This window comes from Sceloporus undulatus, chromosome 2, assembly GCF_019175285.1.
Source record: "Sceloporus undulatus isolate JIND9_A2432 ecotype Alabama chromosome 2, SceUnd_v1.1, whole genome shotgun sequence".
Lineage (NCBI taxonomy): Eukaryota > Metazoa > Chordata > Lepidosauria > Squamata > Phrynosomatidae > Sceloporus > Sceloporus undulatus.
In genome coordinates this window covers 126,606,651-126,631,240 of record NC_056523.1, presented here as the reverse complement: position 1 = coordinate 126,631,240, position 24,590 = coordinate 126,606,651, and the positions used below count along the sequence as shown (strand labels likewise).

At 42.7% G+C, this 24,590-nt stretch overlaps 1 protein-coding gene across 1 annotated transcript in view; it reads right to left on the bottom strand.

Moving 5' to 3' along the window:
• Positions 1 to 4,151, bottom strand: part of FOXK2 (forkhead box K2) — a 66,405-nt gene extending 62,254 nt beyond the window's left edge. Inside the window, 1 exon segment of the mRNA XM_042448005.1 lies at positions 3,612 to 4,151. Coding sequence (XP_042303939.1) covers positions 3,612 to 4,048 — 437 coding nt within the window. The 5' untranslated portion in view covers positions 4,049 to 4,151.
• Between the last annotated feature and the right edge of the window lie 20,439 nt (positions 4,152 to 24,590).

Genomic DNA, 24,590 nt, shown 5'->3' with positions numbered 1-24,590 from the left:
TATATACGGTAAATAAAATTTAAACCTTATGCTAATCAAAAGAACTCAGTATTTATTTTCTCTGTAGCCTTTCCAACTACTATAACGATCAGACCCTGCAAGCTGAAGCATGCACTCTACTTTGCTACTGAAAATGGGGAAATGATTTTGAAAATCAATAACCTATTATTTATACAATAACTACCAGAACGAAAACATTAAAGTCATAAACAGTCACCCAAATGAAAAGGGGACAAACTGTTGACTGTTAAGGCATTTTCACAGTCTAAGTAAACACCACACACGAAACCCTGGCAAAGTTCTTAACTGACCTCACTAGGGTGGAATTTCACTCTAGGTCCCTAGGTTGACCAAGCACTCGTTCCAAAATTAAACAAACAAGATTAAAATCCCTTATTCACAATATCCCAAGATACTGTCCAGCACTACACAAAGTTTATCTGAAGTTATGTTAATTGTTTGCTGGTTACCTTCAGCCCAAAAAGAATAAGGCTGTACCACTATAGTAAATTCTTCAAAGGCTGGACTCTTTGCAAAGAATGTAACTATGTATATATCCCTTTAGCAACAGCAGATGTTGGTTGTAAATTACTTTGACATTTGATCAAAACTGCCAGAACTTTCTTTTAAATAAATATATTTCACATCAGTTGGTTCAAGTTGGCATGTTTGAATGTCATAATAATTTCAAAATAGTTGTGTACTATCAGTAGTCATGTATAACGAAATAGTTATGTACTAAGGACACCTATATCACAATATACTGATAAAGTTATCATTCTTAACAGTTATAAATTAGCTTAAACCCCATTTCACAAAAGAAATCTCAATGCAGCTGATACACTTATTTTACCATTCCCAAATGACTGACATACATACATATACATTCTGCAGTCAGTGCAACAGCAAAACACTGGTGTTTTTTTCTTGCAGGTAAGGGTAAGCACTTAATAACTGAAACATACAGTACATTTTGGAAGGAGAGAAGCAATTATTTTTACCTATACTGCTTTTTAGAAATAAAGGCACATTAATAGGACAGTCTATTTCATACCGTTCCTATAGTCCCAGTGAAGTTGCACAACACCCTCTCCTCAACCGTAACAAAACAAAATTAAGCAAGGCACTCTCTCAAAATCACAACAATAAAACAAAATCCAAAGAATCAGACATCCGGGAAAACGTCACTCACACTGAAATTCACTACAACAATCAACAGAAGACGGTAAGTAGCAGATAAATGTAGGCTTTCAAGTTTTAAAATCAGATGTTTTCCCTTATGTCATTCAAGATCTTTATTATGATGTTACATTACGCTATAGGAAGCACATGAGCTAAAGCACTTTTGTTGTTGGGGGAAACAAACTTGCCTGCCCAACAAATTACTGTACTTTCAGTTTCCAAAAAATAAAAAACAAAAAAGCCAATGAAACAAAGCAGACTACTTGTTCTTCCTCCTTTTATAATTACCACATCATTGCCAACAGCATGAATGGAAGTTATACTTGTTAGAGGTCAAACAAGTCATTCAACTAACCTAACAATACAGCATTATAAACACAACACATCAGCTAAGCAGCTGTTAGCAGGCATGAAGGTGCCTAGAAAGTACTGTCAGGTTTTTCTCCTAATGGTTAGCAACACATGGTTTTTTTCTAAATGCCTACGAAAATAAATGTTGTTTTTAAGTGGCCCATTCACATTTCCTGACCAACTCCAAGAAGCCCATTGCTAAAACCACCCCATACTTTAAAAACACAGTGACATATGAACCACAAGTCACTCCATACCTGAGACACCTGGGCTTAAACATGCCAGCGCTCAGAACAAGGGATGGAGGCCATGTGGCATTCATGCTGGTGAGCCAGTGTGGTGGGCTGAGTGTTGGACTATGACTCTGGAGACCAGGGTTCAAGTCCCAGTTTGGCCATGGAACCCCACTGGGTGACCTTGGGCAAATCATACCTTCTTAACCTCAGAGATGGCAGAGGAAGAAACATGTCCAGAAAACCCCATGATAGGTTTCTCCTTAGGATTGATATAAATTGGAAACAACTTGATGTCATACAACAACAAGTGGTTTGAGCCTTGGACTACAACTCTGGAGACTAGAGTTCACTTGCTCACACACACATTGGCCATGTAAACCCACTGAGTGACCTTAGGCAAGTCACACTCTCTCAGCCTCAGAGGATGGCCAGGGCAAACCCCTCTGAACAAATTTTGCCCAGAAAAACCCACTGATAGGTTCACCCTAAGTTGGAAATGACTGGGAAGGCACACCACAACAAAAAGTCTTTCATTCGCTCTTAAAGACCCTCATCAGTCCTTCTCTGACATGAATGGCTAAGTCCCAAATGTCCCTCACAAATCACCATCAATCAAGCCCCAGCTATCAATGGAGGGGTCTGTCAGGTGTCAGTGGCCTGAGAAAGAAGCCTTCCACAGGGGCACAGCAAAACCTCTGCCACATGGAGAAGGAGGCCTCTGACCAAACAGGAGCCACTCGGGGGACTATCACCGAGGGACACAACAGCCCTGCTGCCGGAGAGAGACAGAGAGAGATAGAGAGAGCGCCTTCCAAACACACAGTAGACAACAAGATCAGCTGTGGGCCAAACACACGGCAGAAACCAACCAGTGTGAAACCACTTTAACTGCTCTGGGTCTGTCTGGGAACTGTAGTTTTGTGGGACGTTTAGCCTTCTCTGTCAGAGAGAAAGCTCTGGGGCCACAACAGACTACAATTCCCAGGATTCCATGGCAATGCGCCATGTCATAGCACTGAGCTATAAAGTGGTGTCAAACCGGATTATTTCTGCAGACTGTGGCTGCATCCACACTGCAGAAATAATCCAGTTTGCCCACTTTAAATGCCATGGCTCAGTGCTATGGAATTCTGGAAACTGTAGTTTTGTGAGACATTTAGTCTTCCCTGGCAACAAGCTCTGGTGCCACAACAAACTACAAATCCCAGGAATCCATAGGATGGAGCCATGGCACTGAAAGTGATTGAAACTGGATTATTTCTGCGGTGTGGATGCAGCCTTAGGTCCAAAACACACAGCAGAAATAATCTAATTTGAGCCTGCTTTAACTGCCTTGGTTCAACGCTAGGGAATTCTGGGAACTGTGGTTTTGTGAGACATTGAGCCTTCTCTCTCAGAGAGCTCTAGTGCCACAACAAACTACAGTTCCCAGCATTCCCTAGCACTGAGGCAGGGCGAGGTGGACTATTCCTGAAGTGTGTGTGTAAGTGGATAGGAGAGCAAGGGAGGCCTAGGTCGCTGTTGCTGCAGTCACCCTTCAAGGCTCCTTGGTGTGAGGTGGCGAGGGAGGAGGAGGAGGCGGCTGCATCCACACTGGAAGAATAACCCGGTTTGGCACCGCTTTAACTCTTTGTCTGGCTCTTTGCTATGGAATTCTGGGAGTTGGAGTTTGTTGTGGGGCCCGCTCCGCTCTGGGCCCACAACAAACTCCAACTCCCAGAATTCCATAGCCTTGAGCCAAAGAAGACTAAGCGGTGCTAAAGCGGTTTATTCCTCCAGTGTGGCTGCATCCTCGAGGGAGAGGGAGAGGGGGAAGGAAAGCGGCCCCTCTCGCTGACTCACACTCGGGGCAGCTGCAGCGGCGGCGCCCCTCTGCGCTGGAACACTCCGTCCACGAAGACGCCGTTCTTGCCCAGGCACCGCAGGTAGAAGTCGCCGCCCGAGGGAGACGCGTTGGAGAGGGGCTGGGCCTGGGCCCCGTCGCCGGCTGAGGAGGCGAGGGCTGGGGCCTGGGCGGCCGGCTGCTGCTGCTGCTGCTGCTGTTGCTGCGGCGGCGGCGGCGGCGGAGGCAGAGGCGGCGGCGGCGGGGCGGTGAAGATCTCGAGGTGCCTGCGGGAGATGAAGCTGGAGTGGCCCATGCTGACGTCCACCGAGCCCTGCGAGGAGTTGCGGCCGATGGTCACCGAGCGCTTCTTCATGAGGTATTCGAACTCGCGGCCCTCCAGCCGGGCCACCGCCGCCGCCGCCGCCGCCGCCGCTGCTGCCGCCCCCGCCGCCATCTTGGTGGCCGAGACAGCGCGCGGGAACGAGCGCCAGGACACCCGCGTGCGCGTGCGCGAGGCCGCCTCCTCCACTCCGCTCCCCCCCCCGCCCCAGACACACACACCGACAGACACAGCAGCAGCAGCAGCACCAGCGCCACCGTGCAACCCACGCTGACGCTCAAGCAAGACGGGCGGCCGCCTTGGCCAACCAGAGCGCTGCACGCCCCGTGGAGCCGCTGGCAGTCGACCAATGGGGGCAGGCGCCGGGGCGCGCGGCGGCAGGCAGCATGGTAGGTTGGCACGCCCAAGAGGGAAGATAGAGAGACAACCAGACATCGGCGGCGCTGGCGGCAGCAAAAATGCGGACTGGATTTTTGAAATAACGTGGAGCGGAATGGGCGGACTCAGAGCAACTGCTTATCATCATAGAATCATTCATCCTAGAACTCTCCATCGAAGCCCCCCCAAAAGATGGCCATCCAGCCTCTGCTTAAAGCCCTCAAAGAGGGAGACTCCTCCTCCTTCTGTCAATTGGTTGTCTGCTGTGTTTTATTGTTTGAATGTTAAGCTGGATTAATATGTAGGATGTTTAACTGTTTTCACACACTGTGCTCCACAGTCAGGTTTACTTTATATGCTTCAACTGACCGTATGTACAGCCCTTTATAAATAAAGCTTTATAATAACGATAACAAGAATAATAACTTGTATTTATACCCCTGCCGCTCTGATTAGGACTGAGGCAGCAGACAGTAAAACAGCCCAACACATAACAAAATAACCATATAGAATAATCCCTTATGCTGCCTCTGTGCCGCAATAAATCAATCAGTCAGTCATCCCCTAAAAATAGCACTTAAATCACAAGTACATTAAAAGTCCATACTAAAAATCACTTAAACCAAAAGGACGGGGCGCGAAATAACGGGTGTTAAAGGGCAGACTACACGACAGTCAACCCAGTGGGTGGCTGAACTTACTCCAGAAGGGCCTCCCATTGGTTTTTGACTTATGGCTGATGCCCCAAGGTGTACCCATCATGGGACTTTCTTGGGAAGCTTCCTCAGAGGGAGGTTTGCCCTTTCCTATCCTCTGAGGCTGAGAGAGTGTGTCTTGCGTTGTGGGTCACCCAGTGGGTTTCCATGGCTGAGCAAGGATTCAGTCCCTGGCCTCCAGGATCACAGTCCAGTACCCAAACCACTACACCGAACTGCAGCTCCCATAACCACTGACCAGTATTGACTGTGCTGACTAGGGCTGGTTTAGGAAATGGGCCAAAATATCTGGAGGGCCACCAGAGCTGCCCACATGAAGCCTAGGGGTGGGCCCCATGCTCTGTCAATGGGGATGCTTTGATTGAGAGTTCCTGCGCGGCAGAGGGTTGGACTGGATGGCCCTTGGGGTCTCTTCCAACTCTACCATTCTCTGATTGTGGATGCTGAATTTTAATTTTTAAAAAATAATTTTTAAATTTAGACATTTTATTTTTTAAAAAATTGGTAATATACTAAATAACAACACACAAATATACAGATTTCAGCAGTTGTGTTGCTCTGCTCAGCCTTATAAAACCTGAGTTTTATTGTTCTACATGTACATGAACAGACTGGGATGTTAAGAGGTTTCAAAATCTGACTGGATCTGTCCCTCTCCCAACCATGTGTTGGTGCTACATCATTGACACTATCCCATCAATTTGAGAGTTTAACTCACAATATAAAATATGTTTCCTAAAATTCACATGTCACACATACAAAATATACAATCATTAAGGTATCCTGATAACGTAAATATCTCTCCTCCTCTATTCCACTGTTGAACAGCTCTTAATGTCAGGAAATTATTCCTAAAATTTAGGTGGAATCGCTTTCCTTATACAGTAGTTCGAATCCATTGCTCTCCTGACATTTTGGACTATTGGGAAAGCTCTAGATTCTAAAGAGGAAAGCAATATGTGGAGCTGCATAAAGATGTACATCTGTGAACTAGCCACATTTAGCATATATTTGCATTTTTAGTTTATTGACATAAAATACTAAAAGTGACTTTGCAATCTATGTCCATATATCTTGTGTTAAGACAAAGTATTATTGTTAAATACATTTGGAGGGGAAAAGCAGTATTGTTTGCACCAGTGTAGCATGCTGAAATATATGTAAAAAGGAGGAAGGAAGGAGGAGAAAAAATAAATGTGGCAGCATTTATATTTATAGTAATTGTTGTTGTTGTATGCCTTCAAGGCATTTCCAACTTATGCCAACCCTTAGGCAAACCTATAATGGCAAGATTTGTTCAGAGGAGGTTTGCCATTGTCTTCCTCTGAGGCTGAGAGCATGTGACTTGCCTAAGGTCACCCAGTGGATATAATGGCCAAGCTGGGAATCAAGCCCTGGTCTCGGAGTCATAGTCCAGCACTTAGACCTCTACACCATGCAGGCTCTACATTTATAGTATACCTAATCGTAATAGTAATATTGTACAGACAAAGACAAAAAAGTCTGATCAATGTTTATGTAGTATGTTTTCATTTCTTGTAATACACATAGCTGAATAGCACTATTATGTGTAAGGGATTAGTTCTAAATGCATTATAACATGGAAATCTTTTATCAAAGAAAGTCCCTGTATGTTGATAAGGGGATTTAGAATATGGTGGGGGTAATAGAGCATGAACAGTTGCATTTTACTAGGTAGAATTATTCATCCATTTAAACCAATGGTTCTCAATCTGTGGGTCGCAACCCCTTTCGGGGTTGAACGACCCTTTCACAGGGGTCGCCTAAAACCATCGGAAAACACATAGCAAAATTACAGTTATGAAGTAGCAATGAAAATAATTTTATGGTTGGGGGTCACCACAACATGAGGAACTGTATTAAAGTGTCGCAGCATTAGGAAGGTTGGGAACCACTGATCTAACTCAGTTATTGCCTTCTGGTATTGGCAGTGGCTTTCAGAGTCTTAGGCAAAGACTTTGCCGTCTCCTGCTACCTGATCCTTTTAACTGGAGATGCCAAGGATTGAGTTCAGCTTTCTGCATGCAAAGCATGTGCTCTACCACTGGTTAAAAGTGCCCTATCTATATTAAGACAGAATGCATGTGTGTTCACTTTGCCAGCATTTATGTGGAAATTCTAGGATTAACTTTAAAAAATAGTCACAAGTATTTAAATGGTAAAATATATTACAGCTACTCATATTTGTAGCGACAGTTCTGTATTAAGGATCTGGTTTCACGGCTCTTAAGGCTGAACACATTCCAGTCCAGTAGCCTAAAAAAATTCCCTGCCTGTTATTGCATCCAACACAAATGTCTGCAGTTGGTTTACAAACCATGCTACCCAGAATGCTCCTGGGCAAGCTGCTTATGGAGGTTGCAACGTGCAGAGCAATAATCTCTGATTAAATGTTCTGTCTGTGATGTGCTGAACAACATATAGGGCAAAATGATCCTGGCATTAGAGGAGGTACCATCAACACCTCCTCCCTGGTTTCTTGATCTGTCTGCTCTTTAGTCCCCAGCCTCCTCTTGGGAGGAAGCATGCACAAGGCTCCATGCTGCAGCAAGACATGTGCTTTCCGGATGACATCATTCCCCTTGGTTCCTGGGCAGTGACCTAGGCAGAGAGTGTGTGTGTGTGTGTGTGCTTGTGTGTTTGCAAATACAGAACAGGGCCGTGGGGGTAGGGCAGGTTAAAGAACCAACTTGAAGCCTTTGGTAATACAAAAACCGTGGCTGGAATTGCTTTGTGCCTTATGCTTCCCGCATTATTGATGTGGCAAGTGCTATGTCTGCTCAACCATCCAAACATAGAATCATAGACTGGTAGAGTTGGAAGAGACCACAAGGGCCATCCAGTCCAACCCCATTCTGCCATGCAGGAACTCTCAATCAAAGCATCCCCGATAGTTGGCCATCCAGCCTCTGTTTAAAGACCTCTAAGGAGGGAGATTCCACCACATTCCAAGGGAGTGTGTTCCACTGTCGAAGAGCCCTTACTGTCAGGAAGTTCCTCCTAATGTTCAGGTGGAATCTCTTTTCCTGTAGCTTGCATCCATTGTTCCAGGTCCTGTTCTCTGGAGCAGCAGAAAACAAGCTTGCTCCCTCCTCAATATGACATCCCTACAAATATTTAAATAGCACTATCATATCACCTCTTAACCTTTTCTCCAGGCTAAACATCCCCAGATCCCTAAGTCGTTCCTCATAGGACCTGGTTTCCAGACGCATGTCAATTACATAAAGTAAAATAGATGTGTGCCTTCTATTGATTGTTTAAGATTTAGAAGTGTTTCAGAGGCAGCGTTGATTGCTCCACTGCTCTGCCTCATTCATTTCATTTTAAAGGCTCTTTGGACAACATCCTCCTCCACTCATAACTCTCCTTTCTTTTTTTCACCGCTCCTTACATCTTTCTCCATAACTGCTAAGGAAAAAACAACAACAGCATAGTGACGCTACCTTTTAAGTGCAATATGAGGAGCTCTTATGATATTTGTAAAGAATAGCCATAGATAAAAAGCAGCACCATTTATGTTTGAGTTATTATAACACATACATATACACATACTGCCTAGAACAAAAGGAAAGTTCCATCAATGCCACATCATAGGAGGCTCTTTCAAAAAATGAAATCAGGCTGTTTTTGAGTTAGCAACAGCTTCAAAAGCAAGGAATAGTGACAATGTCTGTATACACACATGAGTGCATACATAGTGTGCACACTGCACATAACCTTTAAAGTTTGTTTTTAACTTCTAAAGTAAGATTGCAACCCACTCACCCCGTATAAACAGTATATATGCATTATATACATATACTCCAGTCATAAATGGAGAGAGAAATCCCAGAGGTGCAGGGTTCAGGAAAAGAAGAGGCACAAGGGGCCACATAGCAAACATAAGATGGCTAACTGAGACATGCCAGATTAATCTTATATATATATTAAAAATTACCAGATTGATAGATGAAGGGAATGCTTGGATGTAGCTTATCTTGATTGCAGTGAGGTCTTCAACAAGTTCCCCCACAATATTGTTACAAACAAGCTAGTAAAATGTGGGCTAGACAATGCAACTATTAGGTGGATTTTTAATTGGTTGACCGGCCAAAACCAAAGGGTGCTCAGCAATGGCTCCTCTTCATCCTGGAAAGTAGTGACCAATGGGGTCCTACAGGGTTCCGTCCTGAGCCCAATGCTATTTGACGTCGTTATCAATGACTTGGATGAAGAGATATACTTTTCAAATTTGCAGATGACACCGAATTAGGAGGAGTAGCTAAAACCCCAGAAGACAGGATCACAATTCAAAATTACTTTAGAAAGCTGGGCAAAAACTAACAAATGAATTTCAACAGGGAGAAATGTAAAGTATTACACTAATGGCAAAAATGAAAAAGTAAATGCACAGATATAAGATTGGGGACACCTGGCTTGACAACAGTACATGTGAAAGGGATCTAGGAGTCGTAGTAGGCCACAAGTTGAACGTGAGCCAACAGTGTAATGCAGCAGCTAAAAAGGCCAATGCGATTCTAGGCTGCATCAATAGATGTACAGTGCGCCCTCCCCTTACGCAGGGATCCCTCCGCATAAGGAGAAATTGGCGAAAGCTGAAGTCCCGTAGGAAGCCCCATACTTCTTCCGGGGCACGCAACGGGCTCTTCCAGCACGGCTTTCAGCGTATGCTGAAAGCCATGTATGGCACACCCGTGTAAAATGCAGGCATGCTGTATAGTGTCTAGATCAAGGAAAATAATAGTGCCACTCTATTCTGCTTTGGTCAGGCCTCACCTGGAATACTATGTCCAGTTCTGGGCACCTCAATTCAAAATAGATGTTGAAAAGCTGGAGCATGTCCAAAGGAGGGTGGCTAAAATGCAGAAGGGGGTGGGAATCATGCTCTGTGAGAAGAGACTTAGGTAGGTGGATACATTTAGTCTGGAGAAGAGATGGTTAAGAGGGGATATGATAGCCTTGTTTAAATAGCTCTGCATCACACTGCTTAAATATTTGAAGGGATATCATATTGACAATAGCAAGTAACAATAGCAAGTACATTTCTATGCTGCTTATCAGTGCACTTAAGTACTCCCTAAGGAAGTAAGCTAATTACTCCCAACAAGTTGTGTACTCATTTTAGTGACCTCAGAAGGATGCCAGGCTGAATCCAGACCAATACTGTGGTATTTTCTCTGTGGTTCTGACCCATTCCTGCCTCTGGGGTGGCTTGGTGGTGGGTAGGTGTTCATACACCCGCCTGCTGCTATGCCTTGGAGCCACTGCCACTGTGTGCCACTTACCCTTACTGTAAGAGCAGAAACTGGATGTCTGGCTTCTATCCATGTGGCCAGGCACCCCCTACCAGTGTCACAGGCTGTGACTGGGTCCTTCAGAGGGAACATAGCAGTGGCAGCAACGAAGGGGGTGCGTGGCCATACAGTGTGCCAGCTGTTGTGCTGGAGTTTCTAAGAAACTCCTCCATAAACAGCCCGTTAAAGTGTTGTTCATAAAGGACGATGCCAGACCAGGGGGAACATGGGCCTTTTGGCCCATTCATACACCCCCTAAGGGCAACCTTGGTGGATAGATGACTTACCAGAGAGGGTAGCTGCAGACAAACCCAAAGTGCCTAGTACGAGGTTCATCTTTTTTCTGGCACATATCAGATGCAAGAGCCAATTCCCAACCAACTTTGGCAGATGTTCATTTTTATCTTTCCATTTTATCTTTAGAATTAGCCTGTTGCTCCTTTAGCTAATGAATGGGCTATCGCAGTGTCATTCCTGGGTAAAAATTGGGGAGCATAATTGTTTTCTTACACAGGTATGAGAACACCAGCACACCATACAAAGACATGTCAATCTTTACTGGGTTTCTAGAAAACCTTAAATTGCATTATATTGTCCCCAGGCTTCTTGAGAGTTGAACTGGGTGCAACATTTACATGGTCCTTATCACATGATGGGTTTTGCAGCTCCAATCCAAAGTCACTCCTGGTCCAACCATGCGAATTCACGTTAAAACGTGATGGATTATCACATGTGATTGCTTTCTATGGGGAGTCGTTCCGTGGCAGATCCAAAGTCAATGCAAATTGACTCCTGATGTAGGTGAATTCGTTAACAAGCGAATTCACAAAAATTGTTTCCAAGCTCACTTCAATTTTAATCCGAATTGGTCTGGTGTGGAATGCAACTTTGCTTCTGTCCTGGTACACCCTCCCCCCCAAACCTTTAACGGTGGCAAATTTACCATGATGCGGCGCTGCAATTTTGCTCCATCTGCCTCCCTTCTTCTCCTTCCTCTTCCTCTTCCCTCCCACATTCAGAGGGAGCAGAGGGCTTGTAGGGATAGGTGACACATTCGGAGGGAGCAGAGGGCATTCACATGAGGCTAGCATTCACGTGAAACTGGAAACAGGAAGTGGCCCCCTTCTTCACCCCGGAAGTGCAAAGGTTCACGATTCATTCAGAGCCCCACTGAGCATGCGTAAGGGTGCCAATTCAAATTGTCGAATCTGCATGGTATGTACTGGTGTGATAATTTATTTTGCACTCGCTCCACTTTGTCTCAGGAATGACCACAATTTCACTCTTCATGTGTGATAATTCATCACGTGAATTGCCTTGGATTCGAATTGATTCTGCTTCCTTATCCCTTCGGATTGGCTTTGGATTGGATTTCCAATTTCACATGTGATAAACTCCCAAGATAATGTATCTCAAGGAACTGAGGTAAGTCTGACTGTTGTTGCTTCCCCTCCCATTTTGTTGTCTCTGTCATATATTATTTCTACATAATAGAAAATGAATGGAAAATAAAATTCTGTCTGCTGTGCAATGAGATTAATGATACAGTATATAAATTCAGCCACCCACACCCTTGACACCAACAGCTCCAAATGTTCACAAACCAGGAGCATACCAACAGCAGCTGTGCCTTGAAATGTATATACATGCATTGTTTATATATGCTTTGCCTTTGCAGCAAATGTAAATGTTCCTGAGACTTTTTTCCCCAATGTAAATGTTTTTCTGCAACTGTCTTTACATTCATTCTGTGTTTTTATAGTTTTCTCTACCTGGGTTAAAGATACATGTGAATAGCTTGGATCAGAAAAGGGCATTAAGCTTTTGCGATACTCAACGAAGAATCTGTAATACATCCAATAACCCTGAGATGACAATGCAAATGAAGAATGAATGTCTGGTTTTCCCCTGCTTACCTTTGACTTTCTTTTGTCTGTGGGTTTGTCTCATAATTATATAAAGACATCTGGAATGTGTTAACGAGCAGTTAAATCAACATTAAACCAATCTCAGGCACTATCCTTTCCTCTTCAGGTGACATCAATGCTGGCACATACGTTTAGGGTGGCATTGTGCAGTCTTCAAAATATTGTTGAATTGCTCCCAGCAGCTGTAGCCAGCATAGCCACTGGTGAGGAGTGCTATGAGCTGCAGTCCGGTATCTAGACGGGCACAATAGATAAGGTCTCTTTGCGTGCCTTCAAATTCCCTCTCTGAAGTATTCTTGCCAGTTCCTTCCTCTGAAGTACAGTCTACAGCACCCAGTATTCATTGGTGGTCTCCCATCCAAATACTAACCAGGGCTGACCCTGCTTAGCTACGAAGATTAGACAGGATCTTTAGGGTGTTTAGGCCAAAGATTTGAGAGATGGTACTGGAAAAGAATGCTGAGGATACTATGGACAGCCAAGAAGACAAACAAATGGATTCTAGACCAAGACTGAATCCTCCCTGGAAGCCAGGCTTCCAACTCTATGATTCTATGATATAATAATAATAATAATAATAATAATTTTATTTGTATACTGTCCTTCCAACGATCAGGGCGGTGAACAACATGTTAATAATACAATACAATTACATTATAGTACATAATAAAAATACAACACAACATATTAAAATCAAACTAAAACCCTGTCAGCCAGCTACCATTGCCGTCGAAGGGGGGAAGACTAGCTGGAACTTAATTCGGGGAATGCTGATCGAAATAAGAAGGTTTTTAACTCCCTTCTAAACTGGGCCAGTTTATAGGCGCAGTACAGACCACCCAAAAAGGGCAGCCTGCTGGCGCCTGTTTTTCCAATGGAGGGAAGTCACAGCCGCCAAACCATGTGGCTTCCCACTGGCGGAAAAAGAACCTGCGAAAAGCGGGTTCTTTTAAAGCGGCAGCGACTGTGTTCTGGCGCACTCATTATGTAAGCACCGTGCAGCGCTGTGCAGACATGTATACAGGGCACAGCCATTGTTACTTCCTCGTCATGTGCTAGGGTTGAGGGGCATGTGGGCGCTCCTTCCCGAGGCAACCCTAGCACGTGACCAGGGCATCACAAAGGGCCCGTCTGTTCCGGGCCATACTCAACTATAAGTCAACCTCATGTAAAAGTCAAGGTCAGGTTTTGCTGCCAAAATATGGGTTTTGCCATGACCCTTGGATAAGTCAAGGGTAAAACTTGAAGGCTCCTTTAGTGTGTGTATGGCAAAAGAGACTTTCATTGAGGCTTTTCCCTAACTGTTTCAGCTTTCATTTCAGTCAGACACATGGGCAGGAGAGGGGCTCTTAAACAAACAGATATCAATCAGTCACCCAGGACTTTTCTACTTGGCTCCAGGGAGAAATAAACTCCTCTCCACACTTCATGGGGAAATCAGAAAGTGCTGCTATCACATCACCATAGTGACCAGTAAATAAATCAACCTGGGATTTTGGGGTCAATTTTTAGGCATAAATTTTTAGACTTACAGTGCGCCCTTGGCTTATAGAATCATAGAATCGTAGAGTTGGAAGAGACCGCAAGGGCCATCCAGTCCAATCCCCTGCCATGCAGGAAATCCAAATCAAAGCACCCCTGACAGATGGCCATCCAGCCTCTGTTTAAAGACCTCCAAGGAAGGAGACTCTATCACCCTCCTAGGGAGTGCATTCCACTGTCGAACAGCCCTTACTGTCAGGAAGTTCCTCCTAATGTTCAGGTGGAATCTCTTTTCCTGTAACTTGCATCCATTGTTCCGGGTCCTGTTCTCTGGAGCAGCAGAAAACAAGCTTGCTCCTTCCTCAATATGACATCCTTTCAAATATTTAAACAGGGCTATCATATCACCTCTTAACCTTCTTTTCTCCAGGCTAAACATCCCCAGCTCCCTAAGTCGTTCCTCATAGGACATGGTTTCCAGACCCTTCACCATTTTAGTCGCCCTCCTTTGGACACGCTCCAGTTTCTCAATGTCCTTTCTGAATTGTGGCGCCCAGAACTGGACACAATATTCTAGGTGGGGCCTGACCAGAGCAGAATACAGTGGCACTATTACTTCTCTTGATCTAGACACTATACTTCTATTGATGCAGCCTAAAATAGCATTGGCCTTTTTAGCTGCCGCATCACACTGTTGACTCATGTTCAACTTGTGGTCTACTTGGACTCCTAGATCCCTTTCACACGTAGTTTCATTCAGCCAGGTGTCACCCATCCTATATCTGTGCATTTTATTTTTCCGCCCTAAGTGCAATACCTTACATTTCTCTGTGTTGAATTTAATTTTGTTAGCTTTGGCCCAGCTTTCTAGTCTATTCAGGTCATTTTGAATCTTGATCCTGTCCTCTGGTGTATTAGCTATTCCCCCTAATTTGGTGTCATCTGCAAATTTGATAAGTATGCTCCCAATTCTGTCATCCAGGTCATTGATAAAGATGTTGAATAGCACTGGGCCCAGGACAGAGCCCTGTGGGACCCCACTGGTCACTTCTCTCCAGGACGAAAAGGAGCCATTGTTGAGCACCCTTTGGGTTCGGCCGGTCAACCAATTACAGATCCATGTAACAGTTCCTTTGTCTAGCCCACATTTTACAAGCTTGTTTGCAAGTATGTCATGGGAAACCTTGTCAAAGGCCTTAGTGAAATCAAGATATACTATATCCACAGCATTCCCTTCATCTACCAAGCTGGTAATTTTATCAAAGAAAGAGATCAGGTTTGTCTGGCATGACTTGTTTCTCTGAAACCCATGTTGACTTTTTGTGATTATGGCATTGCCTTCTAGATGTTCACAGACTCTCTGTTTAATTATCTGCTCCAGAATCTTTCCTAGTACTGATGTCAGACTAACTGGACGATAATTGTTGGGATCCTCTTTTTTCCCCTTTTTGAAGATGGGGACAACGTTTGCCCTCCTCCAGTCTGATGGGCTCTCTCCTGTTTTGCAGAAGTTTTCAAAGATTATTGCCAATGGCTCCGATATTACATTTGCCAGTTCTTTTAGTACCCTTGGATGGAGTTCATCTGGTCCCGGAGACTTAAATTCATTTAGATTAATAAGGTGTTCCTCTACTATCTCTTTACTTATTCTGTACTGAAATGCCCCTATCCTGTCCTCTGCTCCATTATCCTCAGGTTGAGCACCCTTTGCCTTTTCTGAGAAGACTGAGGCAAAGAAGGTGTTGAGTAATTCTGCCTTTTCTCTGTCTTCTGTTAGCATTTTGCCATCTTCTCCACGCAGTTTCCTTCTTCTTCCTTTTGCTGCGGACATATCAAAAAAAAGCCCTTTTTATTGTTCTTAACCTCTCTAGCAAGCCTGACTTCATTCTGCGCTTTAGCTTTTCTGACTTTACCCCTACACATGCCTGCTATTTCTTTGAATTCCTTTTTTGTGATTTCCCCCTTTTTCCATTTCTTATACATGTTCCGTTTCAGACTCAACTCGGTTGAAAGTTCCTTAGTCATCCATCCTGGTTTCTTGAGACACCTCCCATTTTTCTTTCTCACTGGAACTGTTTGAAATTGTGCCTTCAGTATTTCTCTTTTGAGAAACTCCCATCCGTCCTGAACTCCTTTATCTTTTAGTATTTCTGACCATGGAATCGCCCTCAATACTTCTCTAAGTTTACTGAAATCCGCTCTCCTAAAGTCTAGAATGCATGTTTGACTGTGCCTGGCTTCTCCTTTCCACTGTATTACAAACTCCAGGAGAACATGGTCACTTCCACCTAATGATCCCACTACTTGCACCCCATTAACCAAGTCATCCTTGTTGGTTAGGATCAGATCTAAAATAGCTGACCCAGGGGGGGATCTGTTCCAGACCCTCCCACGTAAGCCAAATACCGCACATGCTCAAGTCCCATTCAAGCGAATGGGGCTCGTGCATGCGGCGGCACACCACAGGCGCATGCACCATTCATCCGAATGGGATGCACCACCCCTTGCGCCCCGCGTGCTCCCACGCGGCTTTGCACATAAGCTCAAAGCCGCATATAACGCGGGCGCACTGTATAGACAAATATATACAGTAAATTGAAACTATCGTGCTTCGGACACATTGTGAGAAGGCAGGACTCATTAGAAAATACAGTAATGCTAGGGAAGATAGAGGAAAGCAGAAAGAGAGGAAGACTGTACTCCAGATGGCTGGACTCAACCAGAGAAGCCTGCAGGACCTGAGCAGAGCAGTGGAGGACAAGGAATATAGATGTCTCATCCACCGGGTTGTTGTGAGTCAAGGTCGTCTCAAGGGCAGTTAACAACAGCAAGCTATATATGTATAGACCTTCAAGTCACCTGTTGACTTATGGTGACCCCATTAATTTCTTAGGGTTTTCTTAGGCAAGAAATCTGAAGAGCTACACAAGCATATTTTAATTTCAGTATCACTGTCCTCAAATAGCCACTTGATGGCAGCATTTACTGATCTTTTCCAAGCATCTACAAAAGGCTGTTGTTGCTGTATCTGCATTTGTTTCTTTGCTAGTCAGCATCCTCACACTGTTCAATATTCTGCACTGTGGTGGTCAAGTATTTGTTGTGCTGTTAACTCCATCCTCTTTCCTTGTCCCACCTACTTTGTGATTGGTGCATATAGGTTTCAATGGGGGTAGAGTCTGCTTGAATGTACTATTGTACTTGCTTGTTGCAATGTTGGTGTGTGTGTGTGTGTGTGTGTGTGTGTGTGGCATAGCACTGTCACTTGTATGCCTGTCACATGTGGCTTTGTTTGGATTGTTTGTATCTCAGTACCTAACAGGTTTTAATGAATGTTCATGTGTTACGAGTTTAGCATTGTACCAGATCAAGTGGTATGTGCCCCTTTTCAGTATATTAATGGACAGGATTGAGCACCTATAATTGTTTCTCCTTCACCCTGTCTCTACTGTGGTCCTCCTACATCTTTACCCTGACATATGAAAAGCCTTGAATAGACCAGTTGCACTGTACCAGTACCATCACTGGTGTAACATATCAGGTGTATTGTGCTGTGCTGATGTAATGCCATAACTTGCAACGCAAATAGCTTTTAGACCAGATCCAATCAGCTTTTTGTTCACACAGAAAGAAAGGTATGGCCATACTATCACTTTTACAGAACAGACAAGTGTTGAAAATCTTATAAATGTCCTTTTCCTCTGTATTGTGAATATTCTTTTAATTAGAGATTCCATAATTGGCTCTGTGTTCATCTGTATTTTTGCCTTCAACAGCTGATATTTTCTGTTAATATTTTTGTATGTTTTTGTCAAAATAAAAAATACTATGTAAACAAGAACAAATATCATATTAGTCTTTACTACATATATAAATGTTTAAAATCCAGAGAGCTTGTGTTGGATTGCAGGGACAATATTTTTGGGCAGGGACAATGTTAGGCCTAAAGTCAGCTTCAAACAATTTTAATTAAGCTAGGCAGTAGTGTGACTTTGTTTGTGTCCAAAAGGAAAGTAAATTGTAATGGGGCAAGTAGGTACCAATTAAGTTGGGAAATATAGTAAAGATCCTGATTTTAACTGTTTGTTGGCCTAAATGAATACACTCCTAGGGCTCTGCATCAATCTTCCCTGCCAAAGGTATTGGAGATTCATTCAGCTGAACCTCTGTTTTTTTCAGGTAGTTTCTAGAGGGGTAGCCATTTTATTTGGGAGAAAGGTGGGATAGAAATTAATTGGTAAATAAATTAATCTTATAATTTGCCAAGAAAACCCCATGATAGAGTCACCTTAGCCAGAACAGACTTGATGGCACATAACAACATCTACACAACAGTAAAACCTTTTGGGTTCAATATGACATGGGACACTACACTGGCAAGAATATTCCATCCCGCTATGCCATCAGCACTGCTGGCATGACTTGCTTCCTCTGAGGTCAGAAGTGAGGTGCCTAGCATTTATCACATGGATGGATGCCTCATGACCTGAGAGGGAGTAACTTGCATCAATAATGGCAGTGTTAGGCAGCACAGCAGGGTGCATGTGTTAACAGTTGTTCAGCATCAATCACTCCAGAGAGCTCCAGGTTTTCTTGGAAATTGCAGAACAAAAGGCAAATCTTTTAAATTTGTTTTAAGCCAGAAGTGTGGCGGATTCAATGCGGAACAGGCCTTCCATCATGAAGGCAGTCTACACTCCAATTGGGGATTTGGCTCTGTGCTGTGAAGACAGGTTGCCATGAGAACAGGAGAAATAAGTTTAGATGGCCCACCTAGACATACCCATAGTCCCAGGTATATTTGGTCTGCTCTAGCAAAAGCAAGAAAGGATCTTGCCATACCTTATTTTATATTGTTGCTGTGTGCCTTTAAGTCGTTTCTGACTTATGGAAACCCTACAATGGGGTTTTCTTGACAGGTTTCTTCATATGGGATTTACCATTGCCATCCTCTGAGGCTGAGAGAGTTGACTTGCCCAAGGTCATCCAGTGGGTTTACATGGCCAAGCAGGGATTCAAACTCTGGTCTCCAGAGTCATAGTCCAATGCTCAAACCACTACACAACTCTAGGTATGCTATTTATATCTTGCCTTTCTCCCAATATGAGATGCAAGGCAAATCAATATTGATTAAAACAGAGCACCACTGCATTCAATCATAATATAAAAACAATTAAAGATAACAAATTAAAGATAAACAAGTTGTTATTTTTATTTTGTTAAAGATAACAAGATAACAAATACGGCACATAATGGAGTCCAGTTATTTTAAAAAGTGTATGCTATAACACATTTTTTTTAGTCTGTAAGGTGCCACAAATCTGTTGTTTTCTGGTGGATCATTTGAAGAACTATTTAAATATTTGTGATGAAGATTGAGAAATAACTAATTAAAATAGAACAGCCCTGAGGCTGGACATCATTAATCCAAGAATTCTTAAATAGTAATCATAATTTATTATGTATAAATATATAAAATATAGTAGGCAGTATAAATATATAAAATATATTAGGCACTGTACTTTAACAAAATGCACAAGTCCTTCTCACAGGCTCCAATAAAAAAAGAATTGTTTCCCACATCATGACATGTTACTAGTTGCAGTTAATCTAATTGCAGTTTTAAAAATTCTTGTTATTAAAAAACAAGTGATTGCTTCTCCTTCCTAAAATAATTTCTGGAAAACAGTTTTACAGGCATCAGAAAGCATGACAAGCAGAGAGGAAAGCCATACATTCCTCTTTGCTTAATTAAATATCAGTCATCCAACAATGACAAAGCAGAATAGTTGTGCCATGCAAATCAAAAAGATTGGATTATTAAACACGAGAGCTGTCCTACAAGCAGCCAATTTGATCTAATTTATCTATTTAGCCACAAGACAATGAAGTTTAATGAGGAACAGAGAAGTATACATATCAGATAATTACTGACAAAATATTGATGTTCCAAGGTCTGTATAATATATACACTGCACTTCCCTAGATTAACCCCTTTCAGAGAAAAACATAACTCAATGACAGTTCAAGATAAAGGTTCATCCATAAGGTTGATATGCAACAACTCCAACATAGGAATAATTTGCTTTTGCCAGTAGGAAGTCTTAACCTACAAATTCATCAAATTCTGGATTAATATGATTGAATATTAAAACCGAATACAGAAATTAATTATTTTTATTAAGATTGTTTCCTTTGCTGTATTAAGCATATCTGCACAGATGTGGCATAGCTGAAAAAGTACTATAATACAGATTATCTTCCTATGCAACTGCAGAAGCACTGTATCACATAACATTTTCCCCATTGGCAAGGTGTTCGGACAACTCTGTATTTTATCACCCCATCTCTTCAATTTATATGTAGAACATACAGAGAAAACAGGATTAGAGTCTGAGGAAGCAGGTGTGAAAATTAAGGGAAGGAACATAAACAATTTAAGATACTGTATGCAGATAGCTAGATACTATTAGAAGAAAATAGCAAAGACTTGAAACTACTCCTGATGAAAGTAAAGAAAGTATTAGAGCAGATTGACAATTGAATATTAAGGTGGCAAAAATAATGAATACAGATGATTTACATAACTTTAAAGTAGGTAATGAAAACATTGAAATAGTTGAAGATTTCATATGCCTTGGTTGAGTCATTAACCAAAATGGAGACTGTAGTCAAGAAATTAGAAGCAGCCTTGGGGACTGTCTACCTGAGCAAAAAGAAACAGTTTCACCTTGACTTGAACCCTACCTGTTTAAATGACGCACATAGCCAAAATGGGAGAAAAACGTGCCCCAGAACAAAATAAACCACGGTTTGCTCCAGATCAAGCTGGAAAGTGTGAACTATTGCACCAGTGTGTGGACTGCACACTGGTGTGGAGATGGGGACAAAGGCTAGCAAGCCACCAGCACCATTGCTGTCCATAGTTATTTTGTCGCTGCCCAGAAACTGATTGTACATGTGCATGATTGGTCAGTTGCACCATCAACCCATTGCACACTCCAAGAAGCAAAATTACTACAAACATGGCAGGTTGCCAACAATAAAATGGATTTAATATGAACACTAGCAAACTGACTGGTCCAACAGGGAGACACTGGGGAAGGGAGGAAAGGGGATATGAGTGGGAGGTCCTCTATGATTGTGCTGTGCCAATGTGTCACTGGGTGCACTGATGTGCTGCATAGCGGTACATCACTTGTGCAATCAAGTAGCCGGTCACATTGCTGGTTGCAAGGGGCATTAAATGAGCTGGCAGCTGGATGAGATGAGTAATTATTTAATTAATAATTACATACTGATTTTTGTTTAAAAGAATGTGATTAAAATAAAGTCTTACCCATTTTTTCTTCCTGATGTAATTGTGATATGAGTTTAATTGAAAGCAGTGTGAATTTCATTGTCATTACTTTTAAATCCTTGCTTTAAATGTAACTCACTTGGCATGACTAACCAGATCTGTGGCAGACTGCTTTTCTATACAAATTAAGCAACAATTTGTTCAGCTGTCAAATTGTGAATATTTACCCTCTACCTACCAGAGATTTCCTTTAATCTCATTAAAATAAACTGCTTTGCTCAATAACAACATGCCCTTGTTTCTGAATATTGTATATACTCATGTATAAGTCTAGAAATTTAATCAAAAAGTGATCCTCAAAAACTGGGTCAACTTATCCATGGGTCAATGGAGGTACTGTATCTTAGCTCTTATGGAAAAGGATCTATGCCCTTCTCAGAGCAGAGAGGCAAAAGGCAGGGAGCTTTGTCTGTCCCAGCAGCACCTAAGAGCATTACCGACCCCTTCGCCTCTTTCCACAATGGCTTCTGGCCTCTTTGAATGCCTGGGCAGGAAAATGGTGGCGATGGCAGCTCTTTGGCACTTTCCATCAAAGGAGTGCTGAGAGGAAATGGGCTTTGAAGGATTTGACTAAGACATCTGTATATGTTTGTCAGGTTTTCTGGATTAAAATCAGAGTTATCACATTAAAGTTAAAGGCTATAATCACTGTTAATGTAGGCCCAAAACACATTGCAGAAAACAAAATCCAGTTTGAGACTGCTTTAACTGTTCTGGCCCAATACTGGGGAATTCTGGGAAATGTACTTTTGTGAGACATTTAGCCTTCTCCATCAGAGCTGCAGTGCCACAATAAACTACAGTTCCTGGGATTCCTTAGCACTGAGCCAGAGCAGTTAAAGCGGTCTCAAACTGGAATATTTCTGCAATGTTTTGGGTGGTAGTTACCAATTTCTCTGCTTTACCTTTTCATCCTTTTTGACATACATGTATTTTCTAAGCCTTGGCTGTGCTGGTTCACCAAAAATTGTTAATGTTCCATCCTCCAATCTTCACTCCTCCTTCCCTCTTGAGTCTAAGCCTGCTCTGCATACAATATTTTCTGCATACAGAATGAACAAGTAGGGTGATAGTATGCAGCTTTGTCTGACTCCTTTGCCAATTGAGAACCATTCTATTTCTCTATATACAGCTCTGACACCACCTCTTCTGAGTACAGGTTACGCATTAGGACACTGAAATGTAGTGGCACTCCCATTTCTTTTGAGAGCATTTCATAGCTTTTTGTGATCTATGCAGTCAGATGCTTTGCTGTAGTCAATCAAACACAAGTAGATTTTCTTTTCAAATTCTGTGGTGTGCATTATTATCCACCGTATGTTTGTAATGTGATCCCTAGTGCCTCTTCCTTTCCGGACTCCAGCTTGCATCTCTGGTGTTTCTCACTCCATGTATGGTATGAGTCTTTGCTACAAAATTTTGAGCATGATTTTACTTTCATGGGAAATTCATGCGATGGTCCTGTAGTTGCTGCAGTCTTTTGTGTCTCCTTTTTGTGTACAGGAATGTACAATCCGCCCTTGCCTTACGCGGGGGATCTGTTCCAGACCCCGCTGCATAAGGCGAATTCCGCCTATGCTCGAGCCCCACTGGAAAAAATGGGGCTTGTGCATGGCGGCGTGGCAGCGCGCAGGGCGCCATGGGCATGCAATCCATTCATTTGAATGGGACATGCTGCCCCTTGCGCGGCACGCGTGCCCCACAACTTGAGCGTGTACGCTCAAGACCACATAAAAGACGCCCACGTATAATGCGGGCGCACTGTATATTGATCACAGCCAATCTTGGGGCCACAGGTTTTAGTTAGAACTCAGATTAATTATGCCTCTGTGGCTTTTAACAGATCTGTTGGTATGTCATCTGTTCCTGGTGCTTTATTCTTCCCAACTGCTTTGGGTGCAGCTTTCATTTCGGTTTATAGACTATGTGCTCTATGGACTATAACAAAGCCTTTGACTGCATAGATCACAAAAATCAGTGGAATGCTCTTAAAGACATGGGAATGCCACTACATTTGAAAATCCTGATGAGGAATCTGTATTCAGGACAAGAAGCTACTATTAGAGCAGAATACAGAGAAACAGAATGATTCCCGATTGGCAAAGGATTGACAAGGCTGCATTCTATCACCCTATTTGTTCAACATGTATGCAGAAATGCTCATACAAAGAGTAGATTTTGATGAAAGATTTTTGCATTCTCTTTCCCCCTCCTTAGATAGATAGGGATTTCCAGTACGCAAACTCTCCTCTCTCTATCTCATTCAAACTAGCCATGTGATTTAGGCCACTCCCCCTTTGGGACTAACAGACATTATTTCTCAAGATTTTCAACTGAACTGCTGCTTTTTCATCTTTCTCTTCTCTCAACTTTCTTTGGAAAGATGGTGAGATAAATGTTTCTTCTCAACCTGAACTATTCACTAGCTAGATTAGGATATAGCTTTTATGTATATATAGATTAAAGCCATTAGTAAACTTTTGTTTTGAAGTACAAGCAACTTGTGTTGTTTTTTAAGTCAGTCTCAGTTCTTAGGGAAGCATAGGCATGGTACATACCGCCCCGAAAAGGTGGACTGGAGGCATCTGTTTTTCTTCCAGAGGGATGCCGCAGCCAAACTGCGTGGCATCCCTCCACAGTAAAAAGAACCTGGGAAAAACGGGTTCTTTGTAAGGCCCCGGATGCACGTCACAAGTGCACCATTGGCGCACTGATGACATAAGCGACGCACATCGACTTCTGTACGCTGCACTTCACTTACATCATCATGGTAGCACCTGTGTGGATAGGACGCCACCATGATGCTGCCGCCGTTACACGCTACGGTTCAGGAGCGTGGAGTTACTGCGCACTCCCAAACCCTAGTATCGGCAGCAACATGCTGCTTTTGGCCCATCTATCCCAGGCCATAATTAGGCAAAGGCACATTTCTGCTACTCTGCTAATTTTAAAGCTAGGCCCTAGCAGGCTTGGCTTCGATATTTTTTATATTTAATTTTTTTAAATTTCCTTGGGAAACCTAAATTACTCTACCTTTTTAGACTTAAAAGGAGTGAAGATAGGAGGAAGTAACAGCAGCAGTCTAAAATATGCAGATGACACCATATTACTTGCAGAAAATATCAGACTTGGAACAATTAATAACAACAACAACAACAACAACAACAATAACTTTTATTTCTATTTCCTGCCTCTCCCTGAGGATTGAGGCAGGATTACAACAAACAAATTATTCCAGCAATAAAAACATATCAAATACATTCAATAAAAACAATAGCATATTATCAATACAATAAGGTTAATAAAATACAATTAACTTTCATAAAACATACAGTACTAATGGAGGTGTAATATTTTACAGCAAATTTGGTGGATAGGCTTACCAGAAGAGATCTGTCTTGAGTGCCTTCTTGAAGGCATCTAAGGTGGTAATAAGGCAGATCTCTTCCGGCAAGTCGTTCCATAACTTGGGGG